Source organism: Protopterus annectens, chromosome 3.part0 (genome assembly GCF_019279795.1).
Source record: "Protopterus annectens isolate FY-2018-M chromosome 3.part0, PAN1.0, whole genome shotgun sequence".
NCBI classification, from domain to species: Eukaryota; Metazoa; Chordata; order Ceratodontiformes; family Protopteridae; genus Protopterus; species Protopterus annectens.
In genome coordinates, this window is record NC_056731.1 from 1,153,080,075 (window position 1) to 1,153,106,648 (window position 26,574).

The following is a 26,574-nucleotide window of genomic DNA, read 5'->3' on the forward strand; positions in this document are numbered from 1 at the left end:
AGCAAATCATGGGTACTCATGCTCTGGGAACAATCAACAAGAATGGTGAAAGGTTTGTTGATCTATGTGCTCTCAACAATTTGGTCATTGGAGGCAGCATTTTTCCCCACAAACGGATACACAAAAATACATGGGTCTCCCCTGACTATACAACAGAAAACCAGATAGATCACATATGCATCTGTAGAAAGTTTAGAAGAACGTTACAAGATGTCAGAGTGAAAAGAGGGGCAGATGTAGCATCTGACCATCACTTGCTGGTGGCTAGACTGAAGCTAAAGCTTAAAAGAACCCAGGTTCAAGAGTCATCTAGGAGAATCAAATGCAATGTTCATCTATTGAAAGATTCTCAGACAAAAGAACAGTTCAACAGTGCACTGAAGAACAAATTTGAAGTGCTACAAAAACTGGTTGAGGAGGGTGGAGTAAACAGCTCATGGCAGAATGTGAAAAAGGCTGTAGACTTAGCTTGTCAAGAGACACTGGGACCTATAAAGTATCATCAGAAAGAGTGGATCACTGCAGAAACACTGGTAAAGATAGAAGACAGAAAGAGGAAGAAGGCAAAAGTAAATAACAGTAAAACTAGAGCTTCAAAGAGCAAGGCCCAAGAAGAATATGCAGATGCTCACAGAGAGGTCAAAAGATGCATTAAAATAGATAATAACAATTATGTGGAACAGTTGGCAGTTGAGGCAGAACTGGCAGCTTACAGTGGTAACACAAAAATGTTGTATGATATCACCAAGCGACTTTCAGGAAAGTACAGTAAGCCAGAGAGACCTGTTAAAGATAAGCAAGGGAAAACCATCAATAGTATAGAACATCAACTGAAAAGGTGGGTGGAACACTTTGAAGAACTTCTAAACAGACCGTCACCTCTAAACCCTCCAATTATTGAGCCAGCCAATGAAGATCTATTAATCAATTGTGAAAAGCCGAGCAAGGAGGAGATCAGGAAAGCCATCATCCAAATGAAAAATGGGAAAGCGGCAGGACCAGATAACATCTCAGCAGAGGCCCTTAAAGCAGACCTGAATACATCAGTGGAGATGTTGTATCCACTCTTTGACAGAATCTGGGCAGAGGAAACTGTTCCTTCAGAATGGAAAGAGAGCCATCTCATTAAGCTTCCCAAGAAAGGGGACCTTAGCAAATGCGACAACTACAGAGGCATCAATCTTCTATCAGTTCCAGGAAAAGTTTTCAACCGTATCTTTCTGGAAAGGATAAAGGACATCACTGACAAAAAGCTGAGAGAAGAGCAGGCAGGCTTCCGCAAAAATAGATCGTGTACTGATCAAATTGCAATGCTCAGAATAATTGTGGAACAGTCAGTTGAATGGAACTCACCATTGTATATCAACTTTGTTGACTTTGAAAAGACGTTTGATAGCATGGACAGAGAGACACTGTGGAGCCTTCTGAAGCACTATGGTATACCAACGAAAATAGTAAATTTGATAAAGAACTCATACAATGGTCTATCATGCAGGGTTATACATGGAGGGCAGCTCTCTGAAAGCTTTCAAGTAAAAACTGGGGTCAGGCAAGGATACTTACTGTCACCATTCCTCTTCCTGTTAGTTATCGATTGGATTATGAAGAAATCTACTGCAGGACAGAAAAATGGGATCCAATGGACCCTATGGAGTCAGCTGGAAGATCTGGACTATGCTGATGATCTCGCCCTCATCTCTCACAGCCAGCAGCAAATGCAAAACAAGACAAATTTGGTGGCAGTTACAGCACTAGAGGTGGGTCTTAACATTAACAATCTGAAGACGAAGATCCTTAAATTAAACTCCACAAATACTAACCCTATCACTCTGCAAGGGAAGCCACTGGAGGAAGTGCAGTCCTTTACCTACCTTGGCAGCATAATTGACAAGCAGGGCGGATCAGAAGCTGATGTCAGGGCAAGGATAGGAAAAGCAAGAGCAGCCTTCATACAGTTAAATAGGGTCTGGAAAACAAGAGAACTATCCCTGATCAACAAGATAAGGCTGTTTAACTCTAACGTGAAGTCAGTACTGCTGTATGGGGCAGAGACCTGGGGGTTAAACAAGACCACCACTAAAAAACTTCAGACATTTACAAATAGCTGTCTCAGGAAGATTTTATGGATTCGATGGCCAGACACTATTAGCAATGCCACCCTTTTGGAAAGGACCAACCAACTTTCGATTGGGGAAGAAGTTAAGAGGAGGAGGTGGAGATGGATTGGGCATACTCTTCGCAAACCAGCAAACAATATTACAAGACAGGCATTGCGCTGGAATCCTCAGGGGAAGAGTGGAAGACGCCACCCACAAAACACCTGGAGGCAAGACTTTGAGGCAGATGCTAAGCTTAGAGGCTGCACATGGAACCAAATAGAACAGTTGGCCCAGGACAAGATTCGGTGGAGAGCTGTAGTTGGTGGCCCATACCTTGTCAAGGGTGACGAGCATAAGTAAGTAAGTAAGGAGGTGAAGAACAAGTATAAGGGATTTGATATAGTGGACAGAATGCATGAAGAACTATGGACAGAATTTTGAGATATTAACCAGGATGTGGCAAAAATAATTTTAAATAGAAAGAAGGTTAAGAAGACAAAATGGAAGGTTTTAGAAGTGGCTGAAGAAAGAAGGATATCTAAAGACAATAGGGATATGGTATGTTATGTCAAACTTTAATGTACAGTATCATAAGTAATAGCAAGAGTAGATAAAGGATGTAGAAATGAAAAATGCAAATAACTGGAAGAAGGCAATAAAATGTAAATGACAAGAGATATTTTCAAGAAGATGAATTATGTTAACAGAAACTTCCAGGTTAAACTGAACGTGACAAAAGACAAAAATGGGAGGGACCTGACAGAAACAGAAGAAAAAAAAAAATCACAGAATTTATTCAGAGAAGTACCACCACTGAATTCAGTTGCTCTACACACAGCATATTAACAAATAAAAAGTACAAAGTGGTATGAGCAGACTGGGTTCCCAAACAATTAGTATTTGCAGAAAAATATAGGAAACACCAGACCACAGCAGACAGTATCAAATAAAGCTCCAAAGTTTAATCCACAGTACAAAAATGGTGAGTGCTTTCGTAGCCAGAGCTACTTCATCAGACAACTCAATAAACTCCACAGGGATTTTTAAAACCAGCAACAGCCTATCAGTGTCAGTTCCCAATAAACAATTAGCTTAATAGCCACTGATTTAAAGGAGAAGCACTAGATAGAGACATAATATCAACTAATAAAACATTAAAATGAATAAAAATACATAAAGTGCATATACAGAGACTTTATCTGCATAATGGCTTATTAACCAAAACATACAAATACAAACTTTATCATTCAGGCCTTTGCCCATGTTGGCACGGATCCTAATAATCCATTCAAGCTCTTTAGTCTCTACCAAATTCCTAACTGCACCACCTCTGCATCCTAGCTGAACTTTCTCAATTACCATGAATTGAAAGTTGTGTGTTGTCCCTGATACTAAAACAAGCCTAGACAGGGCATTAGTTCCTGCCCCTCTGTTTATGTCATATATGTGTTCCCTAATCCTATCACAAAACCTTCTTGTGGTCATGCCCACACAGAATGAACAGCATATAGTACAGAAAGCTAGGTACACAACGTTAGTGGTATTACAATCAACTGTACATCTGAAATAGGTAGTCTTTCCAGTGTCTGGATGTCTAAAATGCCCTCTCTTGTCAATATATTGACAATAGTTACAGGAGTTACAGGGTTTCGTCCCATATACGGGAGTGGTAGGTTGAACATCTATTGCTTGCTTATACCTGGGGCCACATAAGAGTCTCTTAAGGGATTTATTGTTCTTATAGGCATATTGAGGGGTGGTCCCTACCAGAGTTTTAACTCTGTCATCAGAACATAGTATATTCCAGTTCCTATGGTAGATATTATGCAGTAATCTAATAATACTAGCATGAGTAATGGGAATTCTTAGCAGGTTATCCTTCCTGCTCTTTTCCTCATAAGCTTGACCTTGACTGTAAAAGTATGGTTTCCCCTCCTTTCTCCTTTGAGAACCCATACTCGAGGTAATGGAAAGAACCTCTCTCCTCCCATACCCTCTCTCTATAAATCTGTCTTCTAGCTGATGTAATTCTTTCTCAAACTTGTCATCCTCCACTGTAAGTCTTGAAGTCCTTAATGCTTGTCCTTTTATTACATTAGCGGACACATGTTGGGGGTGCATGCTTTGCCTATGGACATAGGTGTTCTTATAGCATTCCTTACGGAAGATTTCAGTACAAAAATCCCCTGTATTTTTCCTAGTTATACTAACGTCTAAAAATTCAGCATTCTTATTTGAACTGTGGGCTGTGAATTTCAAAAAGTGTGTACTTCTATTGATGTCACTCAAGAACTGCTGTAGATATGTAGCATCTCCTTCCCACAACAGAAAGAGGTCATCTACAAATCCCCGATAAAATACCACTTTCTCTGACCATGTTCCTTCAGTAATATGCTGTTTTTTCTATTTTGCCATATCAAGGTTGGCGTAGCTGTTAGCACATGAAGTGCCCATAGCCATGCCATCCAACTGTTTATATATGCACTGTTCAAACATAAAGATGTTATTCTTCAGTATAATTTCAACCAGGAAACATAGAAGATCAATAGTTCTGGTATCATAGACTCCATCTTCCTTGAGATATTGATACAAAAACTCTAGTCTTACTCACTTGGGAATTACGGTAAACAGGGACTGTACATCCAAGGTGACCATTAAACAATCCATAGTGGGCGTAAAATTACTGATATGATCATGTAGATCCATTAAAAAATGTTTCGTATCTCTAACAATACATTTATTCCTGGCTAGTACAGGTTTCAAAAAGTGTTCTACATAAATAGATAGTGGTTCAGTGGTTCAGTGCAGCATCCTTGCCCAGCCACAATAGGTCTCATCGGTGGATTATGTGGATGCTTGTGTATCTTGGGCAGTCCCTGTACTATAGGAGTAGTGGGATCATCTATCAGGAAATAATTATACAACTCCATGGTGATTTGGCTGCATTACATACATTCAAATAAATCATTGCTTATTCTGCAAACACAATTGTCAACCTGTATTTGCTCTATTCTCTCATATACTTCATTGTTTAACATAGTAAACATAACATCCCTGTAGAACATGTAATCCATGATAACAAGTGGTCCCCCTATATCAGCTGGTCTAAAACAAATTGTATGATCCTTGGTTGTCCCCCTTTATCAGCTGGTCTAAAACAAATTGTATGAACCAAGGATCAGCAGTATTTTTAAGTTTTCCTTTATTGAAATTCACTGAAAATTCACTGAAAAATTCTGTTAGTGAAACCAAACTGTTTAGTGCTATTCAGAGTTTTGTCTACTACATATAAATGTATATATGGGTCTACGTCCGAATGTCAAAACCCCAGAAGATCAAAGACCACATAGTTGAGACAAAATGAATGAAAACCCAGTTCAGCAATAGACCAGATCAACAAAGATATTCCCAGGGTAAGTAGTGACTCATTCAAAAACTCACAAAACCTAAATCACTCCATGCTCAACCCACCCAGGTGGGGGGGCTGTGCAACCCGCACCCTCTGACTAAATATACCAAATCTAAGATCGCACTACAGTTGGAAACAGAGCAAAGTTCACCATGTTGGCCAACAGGTTACTTACCCCAGGAAGATCTTCATTGATCAGGTCTTTCACTGAAATGGGTTTTCGTTCATTTCATCTCAACAATGTAGTCTTTGATCATCTTGGCTTTTGATATTGTCAGGTCGACCCATAAATATATATATATATATATATATATATATATATATATATATATAATATATATATATATATATATATATATATATATATATATATATATATATATATATATATATATATATATATATATATATAGGTTCATTTTGTAACAATGAAATTACATTTCATTGAATTTTACTTACCGGACTCCACTTCTCCAAAACCTCAATAAACCGAAAGCACGGACTGCCATCCTTTCCCTGTGAAAGGAACCACTTTGCTACCACATGAAAAAAACCTAAATGGACCAAAACTAAACCCAGCAAAGTGGGGGCTTCACCCCCCCTACACACGCCCACCATCTGGGGGGGCTTCATCCCCGCCCCCCACTTAAATATACCAACTCTGAGATCACACTACACTGAAGAAAGGGCAAATTTCACCATGGTGGCAACTCGACTCTGTAAAAATTCACTGCTAATCAATAGCGAACCGGAGTACCGCTGTGGCGACCCCCTAACCAGGAAAAGCCGAAAGACAGTTTTAGTAAATCTGCTGTATAATATAATTCCTTAAACTAAATTGGACAGCTGCAATCTTAGTATGCTGAACTGATGATGAAGAGAAGTAACAACAGGTCGATGAAGATGTTTGGGTATGTCGCTGACAATAAATATCAGCTCAAAGACTACAGTTTCTTATTTATTTCAGAAATCCTGCTTTTTGGCATTAACCAGTACTGTGCACTACTTTACTGCTTCAGTTTATTGTATTCCTAGCTGCATACTAGTGGTCCTAGACAGACTTTCTTCTATGACTTTATGAATCTCAGTTTGATCATTCCAGGTCAGGTGGTCTGTATTTTCTTGAGGTTGTATCTGACACCTAGCTTTAGAAATTATCTTTCCATGATAATTTAGAACTGATGGAAGCTGTATTAAACTTTATTTATTTGTTTTTGGCTCCAGGAGGATGACTAAGATTGTGAAAGGCTGTCATGTTAGTGAGACTAACAAAATATTAAGATCCTGGGAAACTTGTTTCTTCTGTCCCAGAAATCAAAAAGGAGGATAATTATAGGCACTAACTCTACAGCCTCTGACTCAATAAATTTGTCAGAACTGTTTGGAGTCAAGAGCTTCAGTGTACTAGGTCAGTTCCATTTCTTTGCCGTGTTCGGGGTACTTTCCCTCCTGATAGTAAATTAACACACATACACGCTGCGTGCATGTGTATGTGTGTGTGTACAAAACAAACATCTGTCAGGTTTTGTCTCTGAATTACCATTCCATTTTTTAAATGTATCACAGTTTTTTTAAACAATGTTAAAACATTATAATTATGATATCTGAAATATCAGTAGCAGTACATTTGTACAAATAACACATTTAGTTTTACATCATAATGAATGAGTAGGAAGTTATTTGCCTTGGGTAATAAAAGAATAAGTTACTATGGCTTTATGTAGAATGTAGTTATCCTTATTATGAAGTCTGATGCCATAATCTGCAAACCAAGTGGTATGTTAAGAAAAAGTGAAAAAAATAATGAGACACTTATATCCCAGTGACCGCCTGACACCTGTGATCATTTAATGTAAAAAAAAAGACTTTTACTTACTTTTTCCAGACGTTGCTGTTCTCCCAGAATTCATAAACTAGATAGCGAGATTCACTGGAAAATTTTTGCACAACAACACTGTGAACAGGAAACAGGTGTTTGCAGTTAATGCACAGTGAAATTATATAGCTATTTTATTGTAAATTATTCTGAGATTACTTGAAGAATAATTTATATAATAAGTTACTAAACATTTAACATTGACTTCAGAAGACACCTTTATGAAGTAATTAGAGACCATGGAAGAACTTTGTAGACTGTAATGTACTAAGGATCATCTATTCAAAACTGGGTCAATGAAAAAGAGAAAAAGATACTGTTTCTATCTGAGGTGTGAAGCATTCTTTAAAAATGCATGGAAAGAATGGATTCCATATGTTACTGTTGCAGAGTTCCATTATGGTATTGCATTCCATTGCATTGAGGGACAAGTCTGTTACTGTATCCAAAACAACCGGAAGAACAGGCTAAGGAGGGGTAAAAGTGATAAGACAATGGCCTAGTCACCTTTTTGTCTCAGAGAGGGTTGGGTATGTGTCTTGACTATATACTCTGCCGCCCATCTCTGCTGGTTACAAAGCAGCAATGGTTTTTGAAGGGTTCTATCACTCTTTTTTGAAGTGGGTGACATACCCTTTGCAAAGACCCTTTTTATGTCCACCACTATACAATTATGGCTATGCACAGTATTAACAAAAGGCTAAACTGAAAAACTGCACTGATGGCTGTCTAGATGATATCATCCCCAGAGCCGGTCTGTGAATAGAGGATTGGCAAGTGATGTTTGGCAGGCATAGATAAAAAAAGTTTCCATGATTTAGCTGCACATTTGATTCCTCAAATACAAATTATTTCCATTTTTGCTGGGTACTATAGCACAAAACTATCTGTCATAGAGCTGAAAAGGGGTCAAGTGTAACAAAATCCCAAATTTTCCTGCAACATTAGCAATATATACAAAACACTCCTCTAAAACAAATGCATTCACAAAGAATCAGAACTTGGGGTATACTCAGTCTCCTACAAACTGCTGCATGGTGATTTATGCCTAGCCTACAAGGCATCCTCTGGTCTCACACTGATGGATTTCTTGCATATCTGCAAAACAAATGGCAAACACTCCCATTATAAGGACCTAAACCTCATCTGCATCATAAATAGGACATGCTGGAGGGATAGATGTGTCTCAAACATTACCCCTTCTCTTGAACAGGCTTCTCATCCATGTGAAGCAAAGCTCAGCCCTAATCATATTCAGCTGTAACTTGGACCACTAGATGGAAAATCTCAAATTTACCCTTGGTTTGGTGCCTATGTCCCTAGTGGACATGGGCAGCCTGTTTACATTTAATGTGTACAATCCTATATTGTAACTCATTACATTCCTTGGGGGTATTGACAAATGTTGGCAGTATTTTGATGAATGTGTGGTAAGCTTGGCTAGGCTTAAAATGACTCTTGGTCTGACAGCTTAGTAACCCCCTATTAACCTATATTGCAAGATTTCATGGGACTTCATAAGGTTGAGTGATATAAAGTGAGATGTACAAAGTATAATAATTGGCCACATGCAGATGGCACCGTGCTGTGACACAATGATGTATCTCGTGCCTCTGTGCTGCATTCCAGATTTATGATCAAGTTTGTATATGCTGTCCTACCTCAGGCATAGTACAGGGTAACTGCGGTGATGCAGAGTACAGCAGCCATACAGACAGCTGTTTTCTCTGTATTGGTTCATAGGTTCATAGGTTATTACTAGGCTATCAGCCCTAGGGCCTGTACAAGCCTAGCCATAACAATTCCCCTGGCTATTTCTTCCCACATTATTTACTTTCCTGGACCCCTGTCTAGCAGGGCGACTGACGTGATCCCTGGGGTGAATTTCCTTTCTCCCATCCAAATGTCAAGGTTCCTCTTGAAGAGGTCCAAAGAGGCACTCTGCTTGACATGTATGGGCAATCTATTCCAGAGTCTGGGGAGTCTCTGGGTCAGGAACCTATCCCTCCAGCATGTTTTGTTTATTGTGATGACAAGGTTTAGATCCCTGGAGCGTGTAGCTCTGAGAGATTGGGATTTCTTTAAGTGTAGCATGTCCAACAGCTCTGGGTTTGACATGGCCTTGTATGTTAAGCAGAGATCGCCTCTGAGTAGACGATATGCGACAGAGTATAGCTGGAGTTTTTTAAGGCGGTCAGCGTAGGGCATCTGCTTTAGGCCTGTAATTCTTTTAGTGAGGTATTTCTGAGGCCTTTCCAGTTGTTGCAGATGTCTTGAGAGGTACATACCAAATGGGGCGTTGTATTCTATAATGGGTCTAATGAGGGATGAGTACAGTGGGACAATGACCTCCTTTTTTCTGGATGAAAAGCCCTTTGTGATGAGGTGTGCCACATAGGAGGATTTCCTGACTGTTGTGGCGATGTGGTTATCGAAGGTGAGACCACTGTCCACCTGTGTCCCTAAGTCTCTTATCACACTTTCTGTGTTTAGTGTACTGCCACCTATATGGTAATTCATGGATACATGTTTTTCCCAAAGGGGATAACAATACATTTCTTGGCATTGAGCTTGAGCCCATGGCTCTGGCACCAAGCATCTGTTTCTGTAAGGCCCTTTTGTAAAGTATCCACATCATTTGGGGATTCAATAATGGCTCCCAGTTTGCAGTCATCTGCAAACTTTGTTAGCCAGAGTCCCTTAGTGTTGACCTGTACTTCAGAGAAGTAGATGCCAAACAAGAGCGGCCCCAGGACTGAACCCTGAGGTACTCCACTTGTCACTTGTCTGGAGCTGGATTTGGAGTCGGCTACTTTTACAGTGTGGGTTCTATCAGTAAGCCATTTAGCAACCCATTGGGTGACATAGGGATTAATACCCAACTTAGTAAGTTTATCTATGATTCCAGAGTGGGGGATGGTGTCAAAGGCCTTGGCAAGGTCTAGATAGGCTGTGTGGACCACCTTACCCTTGTCCATGGCTCTGGAGACTGATTCAAAGAAGTCAATCAGGTTCAGGAGACAAGATCGGCCCTTCACAAATCCAAACTGGGTGGGGTCCAGTGTTTGAAGGTTGCCAATGTCTTTGTTTATAAGTTCCATGATAATACGCTCCATGGCCTTGCAGATAAGGCTTGTCAGACTGATGGGATGGTAGTTACCGGGATCCAAGGTGGATCCCCCCTTGTGGATTGGGATAACTGTAGCTCTGCGCCACTCAGTGGGCATGAATCCTGAGGTGAGGCTATGATTAAACATGACACTTAGGTGAGGTGCCAGTTCATATTGTAGTTCATGTAGTACACAGCCCGGGATGTCATCTGGTCCCATGGATGCTGTATTCTTGGCTTTAGAGAGTGCGTTTTGTACCTGTGTGGCCGTTATTACTGGAATTTGGCAATCTTCCAGTATTGAGATGGGCCATTTAGGGGGTGAGAGGGGGGTGAAGTTGGCACTGAATCGACCTGCCAGGATATTGGCAATATCCTTTGGATCAGTATATTTATTGCCATTCTGTTTTAGCTCAGAGCAGATCTGAGCATTGCCATTTAGATTCTTGACATAGTTATAGAATGCTTTGTGGTTGTCTTTGGAATATTTGGCAATTTTATTTTCATAACTAGCTTTGGAGGATTTTATGAGGCATCTCAGTTTCTTACTGAGGCTAGTAAGGGAGTTTTTTGCATCCTGGGATTTTCCTCTTTTCTGTAAAAGTTTCTTCCTTTTGTTGTAAAGTTTGTTTATGGCAGGGGACCACCAGATTGGCTTCCTTTTTGGATGAGAGCATTTTGGTTCTATTTGGGATGGCATGATTCATGCATGAGTGGATGTGCTCGTACAGTGCCTTAGTGTAGGATTCAGCAGTTGAACTTTCAGTTCCGTCTGCATGGGTGTCATGAAGTTTGTCACTTCTGACTTGAGTAGCATGAAGTTGGCTTTGGAGAAGTTTTTATGGTGGTTTCTTTACTGGGGGTGGGGTGGGATGTGGATGTTAAGGGTGATTAGCTTATGGTCAGACCTGACTAATGAGGGGTGACCATAGGTATGGAGCATTGATTTGCCATGTTGGTAATGACCAGGTCTAGGATATTGGAGCCCTGGTGGGACTATGGATTAGTTGATCCAAGGCATTGGAATTTATGAATTCCAAGAACCGTTGCGCAAAGGTGTTGGGACATGAGTAGTTTTCCCAGTTAATGGCAGGGTAGTTAAAATCACCCAGTATTAGGGTGTTTGGTTCTATCTTAATATTTTCCAGTATGTTTAAAAAGGTGTAGTGAGAATCTTGGGGTATGGTGGGGGATCTGTAGCAAGCTACAATTTGGATTGCAGTCTTACCTAGTGTTAGTTGCACTTGGAGAATTTCAGACACATTGTGTTGGCCAACTAGCCTGTTGGTGTGAATATCCTCGGTGAATATTGACACTCCTCCACCTTTAGTGTTTCGGTCCTGGTTTGGTGGCCGAAAAGTGTGGTAAGAGTTGTAGCCTGGTATTGCAGAGGTGCTCTCTGGAGCCTTGAACCAGGTCTCAGTTACTGCACAGATATCGATGTTCTCCATTTTTAGGAGTGCCCCGAGAGAGTGCATTTTGAGGTTTAGACTTCTAGCATTGAGTAGCATTACCTTCAGATTTTGCATGCTTGTACCTGTTACGGTGGTGGTTTTGTCCTTTGAAGTTTGCCTAAAAAGGCACTATAGGGTGGCAAGAGCCTTAGCCAGTAACCTGAATCCCAGGGCGACAGGTGCAGACCATCTCTGGCAAAGCATCGTGGTCTGTCAATCATGTCATCCCAGGCAGACAGATACTGGATCCCCTTTGAATGACACCATAAGCTTAGCCAATTGTTGAAGTCAATCATTTTATCCTTATATTGTGGTATCATTCTGGGCGAAGGCAGGATGCTACTCAGGGCTAGGGTCATACCTGCCTGGGCCACATGATCCGAGAGCTCTTCCATGTCTCTCTCGTAGTCCAGGGAGGTACGTCTCAAGTCATTCACTCCAACATGGGCAATGACAGAGTCATATTTGTACTTGTTGTGGAGTGACTTGAGTGCATGTGTTATGTGGCGAATCCTGGCACCCGACAGGCAGCTGACTGTAATTTTCTCCTTATTCAACCTGGTGAGAGGGACATCAGTGTGCCGGACTATAGAGTCACCTATGACTAAAGTGTTAGGTACATTGTCTTGCCTTAGGGGCTGTTGCTGGGTGGCACACTGGTGTTGTGAACTATGTGACACATTGGTTGTGATTGGTGTTTGTTTGCGTTTCAGCTTCAGAGGTCTTTGTTGCTTGGGCAGGTTACAGTTAGGGGCCTCTGCATATGTGGATTTAGTGTTGCTATATGTAGGTGTTGGTGGTGCGGGTTTAGAAGGGCTATGTGTTGCTTGAGGTGTAGTGTGGGTGTTAACCTTCTCCTCTTGACTGTTTAGCACAATCTTGGGTGGAGAGAGCTTTGCTTCCATTTTGGCTATGTAAGTGCATCTCTCACAGGTTGTAGTGTTGGGTGGTAGGAGGAGAGGGTTGTCTGTGTACATGAGGCAATTGCTGCATTGCTCCAGTATGCCCAGATTCACCAGGTGGACAGGAGAAATCACCGGAAGCTGACCCTTGGACATGCCTGGTTTGGGGCTTTTTTTTTTCTTTGTAAAGTACAGGAGCTGTTTCCTTAGCAAGGTATTTTGCAATTATATGCTGTTTAGTGCCTACTATTAATTTCTCCTTATTAACAAGGAGAGTTCAGTGTTTGTATGAGTTTAAGGCTTCCTAGTGCTTTCCAGCAGGTATTAGAGAAAGTGCTAGTCACAGGGATGCTTAAAGGTAAGATTGAAAAGAATGCACTCTGCAGTGTGCACTACAGAAGTTAGATGTGAAAGTAGGTAACTTGAGTTTTAAATATTTAAAAAGTTAAGGTTTAGTGGAGAGTTACTATTTTTAAAACAGCAAGATGGATTGAAAGGGGTGGTCACTTTTGTAATTTGGTACTATGAAATACTGTAGGATGGCCAATAAATTTAAATAATTGAAGGGGTGGGATTTCAAAAATGATGATTTTGTGATTACTCACATAAGCCAGTGAAAGTAGAGAGAAATGAGATATATGGTCAGATTAACATAAGAGGCGGGCAACTAGAAAGACAGTGGTATTTAAGAAGACAACTTAAATGGGTGGGAGGGCGGGAAAAAATTCTGCCTGACTCAGAACAGAGAGAGCTGTGGTCTCTTTTGAAGTTTTAATATGCTATTAAAACAGAATGCAAGCAAAACACAAGGTAAAGAAAACAAACTACAGTATTCAAAATATAGAAAGGCAATACAGTAATACAAAAAATATAAGCAAACTAACCTTTCCTTCACAGCAAAATGTAGCAGAGTCTGGATGAGCCTTTCTGGTGTGATGAAGTCTAGGAACCATGAAAGTATTATGGCCTCTGATGTGCATGTCCTTCACATACCCAGTACTTGTGTTACATTCAAGGGAGTAGTCAGCACTGTGATCACATGCTGGTGGATGTACCACTTACCATCCACCCCAGGACATGGGTCACATACCTAGTGGCCTGATTATAGGGTGTGATGTCCACATTATACTTGGGTGGCATGTTGTTTTCCTGAATCAACAAATCCCACCATGTTTCTGGTCAATGCAGGTGTTGTCATGGCTGTGGCAGCCATTTTTGGTATGTGTTGATTCTGCTTGTATTATACTAATATCACAGTTGGAACCACTGATTGCCCACAATCTGTAGTCTTTCAGGCAGCTGTTTGGACACAGCATGTGTATGTTATCTGTGATGTCCATCACTTAACTAATGGGCAAGAAAGGGCCTAGCAGACACCCCTGATGTACTGACTTAATCACTGGATCTGATATATAGGTCATGTCACACAGTTTAACATAGTGAGATGCGACATATGACATACACTGGTCTACCCATTTAGAGATATAGCTGTTTATTGCCACATATGACAGTGTTGATTGAATACCTCAGTGTGATTGTATGTCAAATGCCTTGACCTGGTCAAGTTCCACAAGATGATACTGTTGTCATCATGCATGCCCTTGAAGACCTCTTTGAGGACATCTATCAAATGTAACAGACTTGATGTAGCATTAACAACTTACACAGGTCTGTTACACACACCTGGAATATTACTAGTGTACGTGTAGAAGAGGTCCTTGATGACGTTGGTCAACCTCACAATCAAAATGAGTCAGGATGTCTTTATGCATGCATTCATCAGGTGCTGTCACCCAACTCAGGTGGATGCATGTTGATGTATACCCTTGTATGGGAACATAGGCTTTGTGGAGGGTGTGTTGAACTGTGTATTCAACAGTATCAGGAATTTGTATGTTCTGAATCATGCCATAGGTGATCTGTGATGTTGTCACAGCCCATTGATTCTGTGTGATAGGCCTGGATGAAGGTAAGTGCATACTGCATATTGTGATCTCAGCTAGTGTTTTGACATAATCCTCTATGCAGTAAGCATTGAGAAAACCTCCAAGTTGAGGATTGACCCTTATGTCAGTTGATGGGCAACCAAATGGCTCACTGACAGAACACATCATGTGAAAGTTGCTGAATCAACCTGTACCAGTAGAGCTGTCACCAATGGCAAATCCCAGAGATCTGTGCTTGGCCCTTCATGGTTTGAAGTCTATTTTTTGACAGTTCAGGTGAAAGTATATGGCCTTTGGCTTACCAAGTTTGATGATTCTTGTATATTGTGTGCAATCACTGAACCCACCAATGGTGACAACATAGTACAAGAGGAGCTAACACGCACAACTGAATGGTGACAAAGACACACAATCTACAAATAAATGCATAAATGTGTGTTTGTAATGATGTCTGTCTGAAAAATGGAATTCCGTGTTAATTACAGGATTGACATCAGTCCTGCAATGCAGAAACCCAATGATGCAAGCACTGGGAACACTTGTAGATAGTACTTTGAACTTTGACCACCAAGTCTCCACACTGATATTGAAAGCCCATGTTGTGCATATTATAAGTCATGCCATCATACTGAGATTTTAAGATTGTATGACAGCATTGTAGTCAAACCTCATCACAGCACTAATACAGTATAATGCTCTCTTTTTTATGTACCTCACCAGGCACATGTAGCAGCTGGAGAGACCACAGGGCTTTCTCAGCAAGATAACACAGAGCCTACAAACCAAGTCATGATATATGTGGATAGATTAAAAGCCATGTCACTGTAGTCTTTGTTGTATAGGATGAGGTAACTTCTGCCTGGCCTCCATGCCAGTCTCTGACCCTGCCTTGGTGGGAGTACTGCATATTCAAAATCTGATACAGATGATGACATCAGCAATGTCTGCTGATGAGAATATAACAGTGTCCTACATGCTGGTGCAAAATGCTCTCTGTAATGTTAAGCAACAGCTTACACACACACACACACACACACACACTTGACTGCAGTGAGAAAAGTACCCCTACCTATCTAAGTGCACAGACTACAGAACACAGTATTTTGCACAACAGCCACAGCTCAAGTCTGACTTGGAGTGTGTCAGACAACACTTTATAGCTGATGATGTTAGCAGTGTCTTTTGAGGAGAATATAACAGTGTCCCACATGCTGGTGAAAAATGCTCTTTGTAATGTCAAGCAACAGCTCACACACACACACACACACACACACACACACACACACACACACACACACACACTTAACTGCAGTGAGAATAGAACCCCTAAGTACACATACTACAGGACACAGTACTTTATGCATGTGCCACAGCACAAGTCTGACTTTTATAAGGCTGCAGGCCACCTTATAGTGGATGACATAATCAATGCATGTTGAAGAGAAGAAGCTGGGAGGCCTGCATGAAATGTATCTGTAGGCATGTGCAAGTATCAAAATATTGTCATTTCATGGAATTGGAGCAGTAGCTGCAGGATAAACACTTCTGCTCTTCTGGCTAGACACACGCACAGTTGACTGCAGTGAGAATAGAACCCCTACCTATCATAAGTACATAAACTACAGAACTTGGTACTTCATGCAATTGCCATGGCCCAAGTCTGACTTTTACATGACTGCAGGCCAACTTATAGTGGATGACATCAGCGACGCATGTCAGAGAAAAGAATTTGGGAAGCCTGCATGAAATGGATCTGTAGGCATGTGCAAGTATCAAAATACAGTCAATTCATGGGACAGGAGTGGTAATTGCAGGATACACACTTCTGCTGTTCTGGTTAGACACACACACACACACACACACACACACACACACACACACACACACACACACACACACACACACACTTGACTGGAGAGAGAACAGAACCCCTACCTAAGTACACAGACTACAGAACACAGTACGTTACCCAAATGCCATGGCACAAGTCTGATTTTTACAAGACTGCAGGGGAACTTATAGTAGATGACATCAGAAGGCTGTGTGGGAGGCAAAATGTTGGGAGACCTGCATAGGCTCATAGCTTCATATTGTCATAGGAGGCTACTAGTCTAATACCCCTATAGTGTTTAGAAGCTTAGCTGTGTAAAAACACAGATACCCTTATTGAGCATAGTTGGATAGTTGTTGTTAGCAGAGCAATTTTTTGAGCAGTACCAAGTGGCCCTGTCCATGAGGGACATAGGTGCCATCCCAGAGGTGACTTTACACTCACCCAACCAGTAGTCAAGGTTGCGCTTGAACAGGGTCATTGAGGAGCACTGATTCACATGCAGTGGGAACCTGTTACAGAGGAATGTGAGTCGGAGAATATATTTGTCTCTCTCGCATGTTCTGTTTATCTCACAGGCTAGGTTGAGAAACTTGGGGCAACTTATTCTTGTCCCATTTGATTTGCAGATGTCCAGAATTTTCAGTAGGGCAAGGTCTGAGACTGCTCTGTAGGGCAGGCATAGGTCACCTCTCAGCAGCCTGCATGATACTGAGTAGACTGACAGATCTTTCAGTCTTTCCATGTATGCCATGTTTGGAGGTCCTGAAGTCTCCTAGGCACAACCCTGTGTTTTCTCCAGTTGCTGCAGGTGTCTGATGAGGTACAGACAGAAGGGAGCATTGAACTCAATTAGTGGTCTGATAAGGGTAGAGTACATCAGAGGTTTGACCACCCTGGTTTTGGATGTGATGTCCATATGTATGATGTGTGCAATGTAGAATGTGTGTGTCAAAGCTATATATTCATATTGGTGAATGTGTAGATTGCTATCAACATGTGTTCAAGTTTCACAACATTGTGTTTGAGTTTAGATGGGTGCTGTGTATATCATAATTAGCATGGGTACTTCATTGCCAAAGGGAACAATGAACCATTGTATGCTTTAAGGTTCAGTATGTGAGTTTGGCACCAACCATTTGCATATGGTAGCCCTTCCATAATGTGTTACCATCACTGGGGGACTCTGTACGTCAAATTACAAATCATCTGCAAACTTGGTAAACCACAGGCAATCTTCTACTGCCTATGCTTCAGAGAAGTAGTTTGCAAGCAGTTGAGGGCCCAGCACAAATCCTTGTGGTATTCTAATGGTACCTGATTACTGGTGGAGGTGCAGACCCCAACCTTGAGAGTGTTTGTTATGTCAGTGAGCCAGTTGCCTATCCCTGTACTATTGTATTATTTAATTCCCACATGGGAGATCTTCAGTATGACACATGAATATGGGATAGTGTTAAATGTCTTGAATAAGTCAACATAAGTGGCATATCCTGTTATCCCTCATCCAGGTCTGTGGGGTCAGTATCCAAGAACTCCACAAGGTTCAGTGATCAAGATCTACCCTTGACAAAAACAACATGGGTAGGGTAAAATGTGTTGAAGGTCACCTATGTCCCTGTAGATATGATCCATGCTGATTCCTTCCCTAGCCTTGCAGATAAGTCTTTTTAGGCATATGGGTCAATGGTTGTAGTTCTGCATGTTATCAGATTGATATGCATTGCATAGCATACAATATTTGATATTACATTTTGTACTGTGGTTGATATATGTGTGGAAACAATACTGAGACATCAGGATTGCAGTGCTTGGGGGTGGCAACAGATGGATGTGTTGTAAATATGTGACATACTGTTAAACAGGGCCCTTAGTCTGTAATGTTTACACATGTAATTTCATGTCATATACAGAGACTGGACAGTAAACAGCAGTAATACAGCATCATATGTACATTTCTATAGTGAGGCGAGCAGCGGGTTTGAGCGACAGTTAGCAAAGTGTACATGCATTCGAGATACACATGTTTGCGTGTAGGTAAGCAGTGCGCAAATGCGAACTGCATTACTAAAGTCTGACAGTTATTACTGAGTCTATGAAATACACTTGCTGCTTAACTGACTCTGTGGCAGCAAGTAATAACGCATTGATACATTCCTTGTTGGGCCCATATGGTACTGGGTTCAAATACAGGTGTATCTAATACTTTTAAATACACTGCCACTATATCTAATACTTTAAATACATGTAAGTACATTCCTGTTGCTGCTCATTGGTGCATGATGTGCAACTGCATGCAAAAATGCCTTAAAGAGGTGAAATGGATAGATGGGACAGTGGTGAAATGTGGAGCAAGTGGGGGAAGAACAAAGGGAAAGCAGGACAGGAATGTGCAGGAGGGAGATAAGACAGAAGTATAGCTATCTGCTTTTTTAACAGTGTAAAATGAACATATGTGGAAAATATTAACTGAATTTGGACTGTCACCTCCAGAGAGAAAGGGTTGACTTCAACACAATCATGTTGTATAGCTAATTGGACTGAATCATGTGTGTCATGTAGACAGGTATGCGAAATGGACATCTATGTATGGGATGATATTTTTGTGGGACAGGTGCCAATTTGTTTTTTGTTTTTTCTTTTTTTTTTTTTTGTAGAAAGTGAGGAATGTGGGAGAAGGGATGTAGGAATGTCTGGGTGAGGTAAGTTGGGTAGGTGAGGAAGCAATTGCAGACAGACAAGACAAACAAGACAAGAGACAGGGATGGTGATGGACACAAAAGGTTGGTGGACACTATGAATGGGGTGATGGTGGGAACATCCCAAACCCATGGTCAACAAGCTGGGTGACAGTGAGAATCAAGCCTTCACCCACTGGACTGTCAACACTGTCACCTCACTCTGCTGCTGGCTAGAGTGCTTGTCTTCTTCTCCTCCTGGTAAGTTGCAAAATGAGGGAGTGCAGCCTCTCCAGCCTGCGTAGGCATGTACTAACAGTGTGGTGCACAACCATCTGCACCTTCCATGGCAATTCAGTGCAGGTGATAAAATCACTACCTCCACCATTGCTTCCAGAGGGTACCCCTGGACCAGCCTCCAGGACAGGACTATCTGAGGAAGCAGGTAGTGCAGGGGCAGCAGAGGTGGTGCTGTCAGGTTGGCTCCCAGATATGCTGGGCAATGGAGCTGGAGTCAGTGGAGGGGGGGCAGGTGGATCCTGTGGGGCAGGCCTACCTCACTGTGCTGTGGAGCATTTAGTGATGTGGTACACATGGATGACATGGGTACATTTTGACAACATGTAATAAAATAAAACAAAAATAAAATAAAAATTAAATAAAAAAGTGAGATAAGGGTTGGGGTGGGAGAAGAAAAAGAGGTAAGATTAGTAGCTTCATATGTGACATACAATGCATTGATACATATTTGACTCTAATATCTTAACTTTTACTTTAAAGGCTACCAACTCCTAACAGATAACCTTTGCTTTTAAGACTACCAGCTCCTAACAGATGCACACTAGACTACATGTTGCAGCAAGTGCTCCTTGACATGTGCATATATTGAAGATTTGCATGTTTCAGTCATACAGATTATAGTTTACAGCAGGACATTTGTGCCACTGGTATAGAGGTATGAATTTAATTTAAACATAATTGAAGAATTAACAGTATTGTATAGTTGGGAAGTGTGGTATTTAAACCCACAACTTCTGACTAAAGTCTAATATTGTACTTTTGGTTTGTGCTACAGACTATTGCATGCATACTTGCCTTTACAGTTGAGATATGCATGATCAATTTTATATTTTAATATTGGACTCTTGGTTTGTGCTACAGACTAATGCATGCATACTTGCTTTTACAGTTGAGATATGCATGCTCAATTTTATATACCTCTATAAAATACCAAACAAGCTATCTTTAACTTTTAATGCTACAATAACACTACTTTTCTGCTGCATACATACCACATGCTTCCCTCATCCTCACCAATCTAGCCCCACGGGTTCGAACATTTACCTCATGATCACAGGCAGGTGTAGAAAAAACAGAACAGAATACCATTATGAATAACCCTCTTGCCTATATTCAGCTTTTACGTCTAACAAGTATTCTCAGTAGTTGATACTTACACAGGTGTGAGATGTCCACAGTCCTAAATTCCTCAATCCGACAGTTGAGGGTATCCCTCTTCCTCCTCTGTGGGCGATTGTAGTGATGACTACATTGGTCACCAGTATGTGGGATACCGGTGGCACTGGTTACAGCCTGGGTTAAAGTATCCCAAGCTTACGACTGATACTGAGAGCCAGAATAGTCCCCCTGCAGAAGCCTGGCATTGTGGTTCTTAACTAGGAGTCCAATAAAAATCTTGGACTCCTGAACACTCTATCTTCATGCCCTAAACCTGACACCTACCCCATAAATGCCTGCCATGCCTGCTGCAGATCTAGAGCAATGGTAAGTGATGCTTTCCTGCCAATTCCAGTCATTGCTTTTACTGGGAGTGCACACAATGTTTCAACATGTTACACTCTGCTTACCATTGCTCAAACAAGGTGCTCGATGGTAAGAGGAGTGTAACAGTGGCAAGCAGTGAGGCATTACATAATTGCAGTTGCAATTTCAAGGTTATTGGATGTACAGGCAGTTGTGTATATGTGTAGGCAAATGTGAAGGTCATGCCAGTCCAGGGCAAATGTGAAGGCCATGCCAGTCCAGATAGCAAAAATATACTTACAGAAATATAGTACACAGTATGCCCACAGTCATACATGTGATAATACATAAATATAAACATAATAAAACTGACACAATACCAGTGTCTCAGCCATCATACATTTAATTATCAGCTTCACTATGTCAAGTGTCATAAGTGAGAGTGACTGTAATGGGAAGTGGAACAAAAGTAAAAGTGTATGGAATGTCCTGTATTCCAACCCAGGACCATGTGTATGTCAGTCCTACACTTACAGCTGTTGTCACAGAAGGTTGAGAAAACACTTGTCTATGTTGCAGCTCATTACTATAAACTGCAATGTCACAACAGTAAAACAAAGGCTGCACACCTTATAGTAGAACCCAGGACCATCTGTACTCCAGCCCTACACTTACACCTGCTGCCACTAGACTAGTTACATGACATTCCCTATTTTACTAATCATTCTTAAGGTCTCACTGTTAACCACCACCTAACGTTGCTTAGCTGGTTTGCACAATGCCCAATAGTATTAATTGAATGCATCCAATTTTTATTTTTGGCTGTTTGGGTCCTATCTGGCCAGTTGTCCAGTTTGGGCAGTGCTGCAGTTTGCACAAACAAGATAAGCACAGCCAACCCTGACATTCATTTTTCTTAGGTTCCCATGTTTGTGGTAAGTGGTGCAGTGGACAAACTCTGCCCCCCCCAAAAAAAAAAGAAAAAAGGGAGAGGTAGTTGAAATGAGGAAAAGCAATCTATGACATATACACTAGAAAATGTTAGTACATGTGATATTTCTACATAGATCTGGATTTGAACTCTCACTCCAATGCACCTTCAGAACAGAGGATTGGGTGTCTTATTCTTCTTTGCCACACAAATCGATTTGCAGCAAAGAACTGAACTGAATCTGCACACAACCAACTTCAACAGCATCTACAGTGATATCAAACCATACAAATGTTATCTGTACATTTATTAGTTTTGGATGTAGTGCACCTAGTGATCACACAACCTCTCATGATTATTGCTTGCAAATATACAGCTCTGTCTTACATTTCTGTGTTTGTTGACCATTCTTTATTTATCCGAGCAGTAATCTGAGACATGCAGTGTTTAAGCCATTCATTCTCATTGACTTTAAAATGTGTGAGGATATTAAGTGGAAATAATATCATATGCAATTGCTAAGAAATGAAGGGCAGGTTGGATGTTAACTCATTAACCCTGAGTACTGTCACAGGATGCATCTGAGGTTATACCCGAGTGCTCCCTGATGTGATAGCTATCCTTGAACATTACATCTGAGTAACGTCTGGTGGACTGGTATAATATTTAGTGTAGCTGGCTCTTATAAATTCGTACTGGTGTGTATTACTGGTTTTTTTACTGTGTTTAGGATTATTTTGTACCGTTATTAGGACATAGAATCCTCTGCGTGTGTTTACTTTTAGTTTTGCAGTTCTCATTTTGTTATTTGAAGATTATGCAGAAACCCTGATCTTTTACAATGGAAGAGGTGGAGTGAAATTTTGTAAGCAAGACAGGCGTACCATTTATGACATTGTCTATGGCTTTTATATTCTCCACAATAAATGTGTTCCGCTTGGTGCACAAGTGACTGGCATGCTTATTGATCTCACCGAGGTTGCCTATTGTTTGATTTAACTTTATAATTTTCATAGTGGAGTTGATGATAGTTTACATAGTATTTTTAGAGAAAATCGGCTATCTGTGGCTGTAATCCTTCACAGCTAGCCGATTTTGTCTGCATTGCATTTTAATGTACAGAGTTGCTCCAGTGACTAATGCACACTCCCTTCCTTACTTCCTTCACCTGCAGTAAATAAAAAAAAGACTATAACTGATCTAAATTTTTAGATTTACTTATGGGTGTCCTAAAAAAAAATCAAAGACTTTATCCCGCAGTGGCAGCCAATCAGATTCATGCAATCATGGCCATCTGTATAACATCTCCGCCTCCACACATCACAATTCTTTTTATGGGGGGTAATGAATAGGGGCTCCTGTAGCAGCATTGCTCCCTTTCTCTTTAGAGAAGAATAGATTACACAGAGCTTGCTACAGGATCCCTCTTCACAGCAAACGAGTGCATGTTCAGCATGAGTGTGACCCCTCCAGACTAACTTCCTACCAAAGCATCTTGCAACCACAGAAGATTCAGCATTCAAGCTAACTAAAAATCCCAAGACAGCAAGGGAAATTTCAGGTAAGCACATTTTCTACATAATTTTGTAGGGATTACTGTAGCTTGCAGTTCAGTTACCGTACCAGACTTTCTGATTCCTATACGTGTGTGTGTGTGTGTGTGTGTGTGTGTGTGTGTGTGTGTGTGTGTGTGTGTGTGTGTGTGTGTCTAGGTTTGGTATCTTTGCCTCAGGTTGTTCTTCCCCTGAGGTTATGGGCTTTCATGTTTTACCTTAAATTGACCTACCTTAGGCTGAATAGCACTCATCCTCTGACTGTTATCAAGGAAATGGGCCAGATATCATGCTTCATGTAGAGAGAGACTTGAGCAGTTGAAGCATTCTTTTTTTTGCTGCTGGATTTTGTTTTCCTGTCTTTTCCTGTTTCACACTAAACTGCATAGAATGTAGTGTACACAACACTACAATAGGAGCAGTTGCCATTGCTGCTTATGTTATATCTGTTTATGTAGTCAGTTTGTGTATGTACATATGTGGCTATGTTTCTGTTTTGCATGTGTGAATGTGTGCATAAAAGCAGAAATTGTGTGTGTGTGTGTGTGTGTGTGTGTGTGTGTGTGTGTGTGTGTGAAAGCAGAAGAGACTATGTATGTGTGTATGAGAAGGAGTGAACAGTGAGATCGATAAAGCCTTTATTTTACACTCACTGTTTAACAAGTGTAAAATAAAATAAATGAAACAGAAAAGGTGTGTGTGTGCGCGCGTGTGTGTGCATGCGCGCATGTGTGTGTGTGCGCGCATGTGTGTGTGTGTGCGTGTGTGTGTGTGTGTGTGTGTGTGTGTGTGTGTGTGTGTGTGTGTGTGTGTGTGTGTGTGTGTGTGTGTGTGTGTATGTTTCTGTCTGCCTGTGTGAGTGACTCCATGCATGAAAGCAGAAGAGATGGTGTGTGTGTGTGTGTGTGTGTGTGTGTGTGTGTGTGTGTGTGTGTGTGTGTGTGTGACAGAGAGTGAGGAATGATAGTGATCTCTGTGTCACAGAGAGTGAGGAATGATAATGATCTCTGGCAGCAGCAGTTTCAAAATGAGGAAATCCCATTCAGAGTATTACATTTAGCAAAGAGGTTGAGGGAAGTGTCCCAGACATGATCTGCCGGTGGTAAAGTAGTGCACTCAGTTCCGGTATTCTATTTGCGGTTATAGCTGTAGGGTCTAAGGGTCGGTTATTTGTCTTGCCTTTTTTCTTGGTGGATTTACCTTCTATCATCAGCCAAGTGTTGCTAAAACCCCTATCCATGGTTGTTTCGTGGATGCATTTTCTGACACTCATTTTCTTGTGGAAATGCTGTGACTTCCTTGACAGCAGGGCTTTGCATCCTCCCACTATTTAAGAGCGAGGAATCTGTAGCTGGAGCACACTTGGCTTTGGTAGTTGATTACATCGGGTTGTGCATCCATACTATAAACTAGATTAGTACTGGTACTAACAGAAACAGATATGAATTTAGATAAGTGATCTGTCACTGATGGATGATGATACCTGACAAAAAAAATTCTGCTGACAAGTTGCATGTCTGAAGTTGCTTTGTGTTGGATTTATGCAGGTCAAGTCTGTAATATGGCATACTGAAGTGCTGAGTTGTTATGGCAAGATTTTATTATTAGACTGCAGGTTTTGAAAAACTCTTAAAAGATTTCATTTATTTACAGAAGTGATATTTCTGTTGAACTAGTCCTCTAAGCAGTGACACTTGATAATCAAATTTTGAATTTTGCCACTGTTTTGAGTAGGAGCTCAAGTTAATATTCAAAGTTTCCACAACTAGTGAATTCATAAAGAATGGTAATTTGCAAATCCAACTTTTTTTGTGCTTTTCTCTGGCTATATCTGAAAGTGTTAGCTACTTGTAACAGCAAGAACCTAGGGAGTGACAGGGTTGTTAGGCTTTTGTAACTGATGTGTAAAGTATTTTAACTTGTGCATCAATAACTACGGACTTGGCTGATGAGACGTGACCATACTTGACTATTTCCTTTCCTTCTTGGATATCTGAACTTTAAACTGAGACAGAAGTTATTGCAGCAATTCCCTTTGCAGGAATATTCTGTAAACTTAGAAAGTGATAGCAGATACAGATTGTTTTCACCCACCTACAGTGAGAGCATGTGAGGATTGCTTGGGCTCACCTTGTCTGCTCTTTGCCAACCTGTTGAAGAGGCTGTCATAATGATGTAATTTGTGTTCTTACATTGCTTTGATTTCAAGTTGTGATGTAAATATAAGGGTTTCTATTTTTGCAGTATGGTTTATTGACTTCTAAAATCTAAAAGTATGCCATTCTAAAAAGTATGCGCCAAAGCTACAAAATGGAAAGAAAGCATTTGATCTACTACATCACAGAAGTTTACAATGAGGTCTGTGGAAGTATGGTATTAGACAGAAGTTCAGAGAATACTTAGAAAATATATTGAATACAAGACCAAGGTTACTAATTAATGATCATTTTCGAGTGGAGATAAGAATGTGATATGCTATCCTCTGAGTGAGCCTTTATTTGTATGTACACTTGTTCAAGTAAAAGACAGGATAGGAGAAGGGGCATGTGACATAGTAGAGCATTATAGGTGAATAAAGAAGCAACGTATATGCTTTGGTGACACAACAAATATCTTAGGAATCTATCTTAGAGCTAAAACAAGAGAATTTAGGAGTTAAGTCTGGAACAAAGGAGTACATTATGAAAGGCAGGGAAGAGACTAGAAAGGGCTAGAGACATGCTAATCATGGAATTCAATGAAAGTGTCTTACATAAAATTATGCATTTGCTGAACGCATTTATTCTTGGGTTATTGAATTAATGGTCTAGTGTGTTCAGTCTTCCTGCTGATTTTGAAGAGTATGATTTCTTTTCTTTTTTTTTTTTTTTTTGTCTAAGTTCTGGACTGAATGCAATAAAAATGGTGATTGTATGTTATGATTATAAGAAAGGATAGATACAACTAATAATTCTTTTATATTTTTGCTGTGTTAAATATGCACAATAAATGAAATGTGAAGTTTTAGTTTACTGATTTTTGT

The 26,574-nt window shown here is 40.7% G+C and overlaps 1 protein-coding gene across 1 annotated transcript in view; it reads right to left on the reverse strand.

The window, feature by feature from the left end:
* NECAB1 (N-terminal EF-hand calcium binding protein 1) overlaps window positions 1-26,574 on the reverse strand; it is a 2,535,085-nt gene that overhangs the window by 46,745 nt on the left and 2,461,766 nt on the right. The window contains exon 11 of the mRNA XM_044065383.1: window positions 7,385-7,462. Within this exon, the coding sequence (XP_043921318.1) occupies window positions 7,385-7,462 (78 nt within the window). The remainder of the gene's footprint in view (window positions 1-7,384; window positions 7,463-26,574) is intronic.